This window comes from Condylura cristata, unplaced genomic scaffold (assembly GCF_000260355.1).
Source record: "Condylura cristata isolate star-nosed mole 26May11 unplaced genomic scaffold, ConCri1.0 scaffold00006, whole genome shotgun sequence".
NCBI lineage: Eukaryota > Metazoa > Chordata > Mammalia > Eulipotyphla > Talpidae > Condylura > Condylura cristata.
The window spans coordinates 702098-704013 of NW_004567107.1; the positions used below are offsets into that span (position 1 = coordinate 702098).

General features: G+C 70.7%; 1 protein-coding gene across 1 annotated transcript in view; it reads right to left on the reverse strand.

Moving 5' to 3' along the window:
* The window catches only part of LOC101620681 (snRNA-activating protein complex subunit 4), a 10413-nt gene that overhangs the window by 7094 nt on the left and 1403 nt on the right, over positions 1-1916 (reverse strand). Inside the window, exons 2-5 of the mRNA XM_012721174.1 lie at positions 1704-1788; positions 1009-1121; positions 426-830; positions 27-148 (exon numbers count right to left, since the gene is read on the reverse strand). Coding sequence (XP_012576628.1) covers positions 27-148; positions 426-830; positions 1009-1121; positions 1704-1788 — 725 coding nt within the window. The remainder of the gene's footprint in view (positions 1-26; positions 149-425; positions 831-1008; positions 1122-1703; positions 1789-1916) is intronic.

The window sequence follows — 1916 nt, forward strand, 5'->3', positions numbered from 1 at the left end:
CGCGGGCCACGAGCGGCGGGACCGGCCCTGCAGGTGGCCCCAGGCACGGGCCGCCCGGCTCGGTGCTCACGTACATTTCGGTCTGCGTGTCCGAGAAGCTCTGCACTTCAGTCAGTTTTCTCCTCAGCTTGGCGTTCTCGTCCTTCAACTACGGACGAAGGACGCCCCCGTCAGGGCCTCCGAACGCCTCTGCCGGCCTGTGCGGCGGGCGCGGGGTCAGGGCCCGGCTGCCATCTAAAGCTGCCGCCACGAGCTTCGGCCGCGGCCACTCGCAGCCCTTCTTTCTGGGTCCGGCTGGCCAGGCCACGTGCGAGGTGCCAGCGGGCACCTGAGGGCTCAGCAGCCAGCCCTGGCCGGCACACGCCACCGTGCCCACCCTCGCGCACCCTCCACGGACGCCCGGACGGGCCCCGGCCTGCACTTACGGCTTCGTAACTTATCTGCAGTGTCCGGAGGTGACGGTCCCCCAGAGACTCCCCGTGGGGCGCAAAGTCTGCGCCGGGACTGCCCACCGGGGTGACGCGGGAGTCGGAGTCGCTCAGTGTCCAGGAGGGCAGCGACTCGGGCCCCGCCAGCTCCGACGGGGTGAAAAAGGACACGTAGGTGCTGCTGGCGGGGGACGTGCTGGCGGCCGCCCTGGAGGCGTGGGTCTGCTCCACCGCCGACGGCAGGTAGGCCCCGTTCCACCCGTCCTCGTCTTCCTCCTCGTCCAAGAGGTCGCCCGCCCCCGTCGGGTCCTCAAAGAATGGCTGTTGGTACTCCAGGCCATAGCCCCCCGTCGAGGGCGCAGGGGAGCTGAGGTCAAGTCCCAGGGGGTGCCTAGGGGCCTCCTGCGGGCGCAGTGGGAGGGAGCGGGCTCAGGCCGGGAGGCCACCACACTGTGTCCCGCCAGTGTGACCTGGGGACGCGAGGCCCGCGCTGTCCACCGTGAGGGACGCAGACGCTGCCCCGCCACACGGTGGACCCGTCCCCGGAGCGTCCCCACATTGTCCCCCGGCCCAGGCTTACCTTCGGGTAGATCCTGCCGCTGGCCGTGTCCTCTTTCGACAGGCTGAGGCTCTTCGTTTTCAGGAACTCTTTGAAGGAGAACGGGTTCGCCTCTAGGTCCTCCAGTTTATCGTCTGCAACGACAGTGGACGCCGAGAGCAGTGAAGCCTGCCGGGAAGGGGCCTCCAGGTCCGTTCCTCCACTGGGGCTTCGGCGGGAACGCGCGCCCCGGCGGACTCGGGGCGCCGGGCGGGCCCTTAGCTCGAGCCTGGTGAGAGGTCAGGCAGGGCCCGCCTCCGTAGCGACCGTCTCGGCCGTCGGGCTCTGGAGACCCGTCCGCAAGCCTGAGCAGAGACTCGCTGCGCTTCTGAGTCCCCAGTTCTCCTTCGCGCTCCGGAGACGCCCTCCACGGTCCCGCCTGGGAGCCGTGCCCCCGTCCAGCGGGCGGTGGGCAGCGGCTGTTCCTTTCCTCTCGGCCGCCCTCTCCCTGCGCCCCGCGGTGGGTCACCTGCTGCGGGCGCCGCCTGGAGTAAACTGGCTCCGGGGCTGCAGCGCCCGGCCCCTCGCGCAACAGCTCCTCCTGCCTCAGTGCGCCTGCCCTCCTGCGCGGGCAAGCGCAGGGCCCTGGCCCGCCGGGGCTCCAAGCACAGGCCGCCGGGCAGACAGTCACTGCCAGGCCCTGCTGGCCGCGGAGAGGGCGGAGCAAGCTACTCTACCTCCAAAACGTGTCTCCTGCGCTCCCGCTGGACCTTGCTTAGCGCACTTCCCCCTTCCATAGCCAAAATCTGCAAGAAAGGGCCGCTGCGGTCAGCGCGACGCCCTAACAGTCCGCTGCGGGTCCCTAGCGGCTGTCCGCCTGGCAGCCCCTCTCGTGAACTGCCCCGGCTCCTGACCGCCGGCGCCTGACCGGCCGGGCCTGGCGCGGAAGG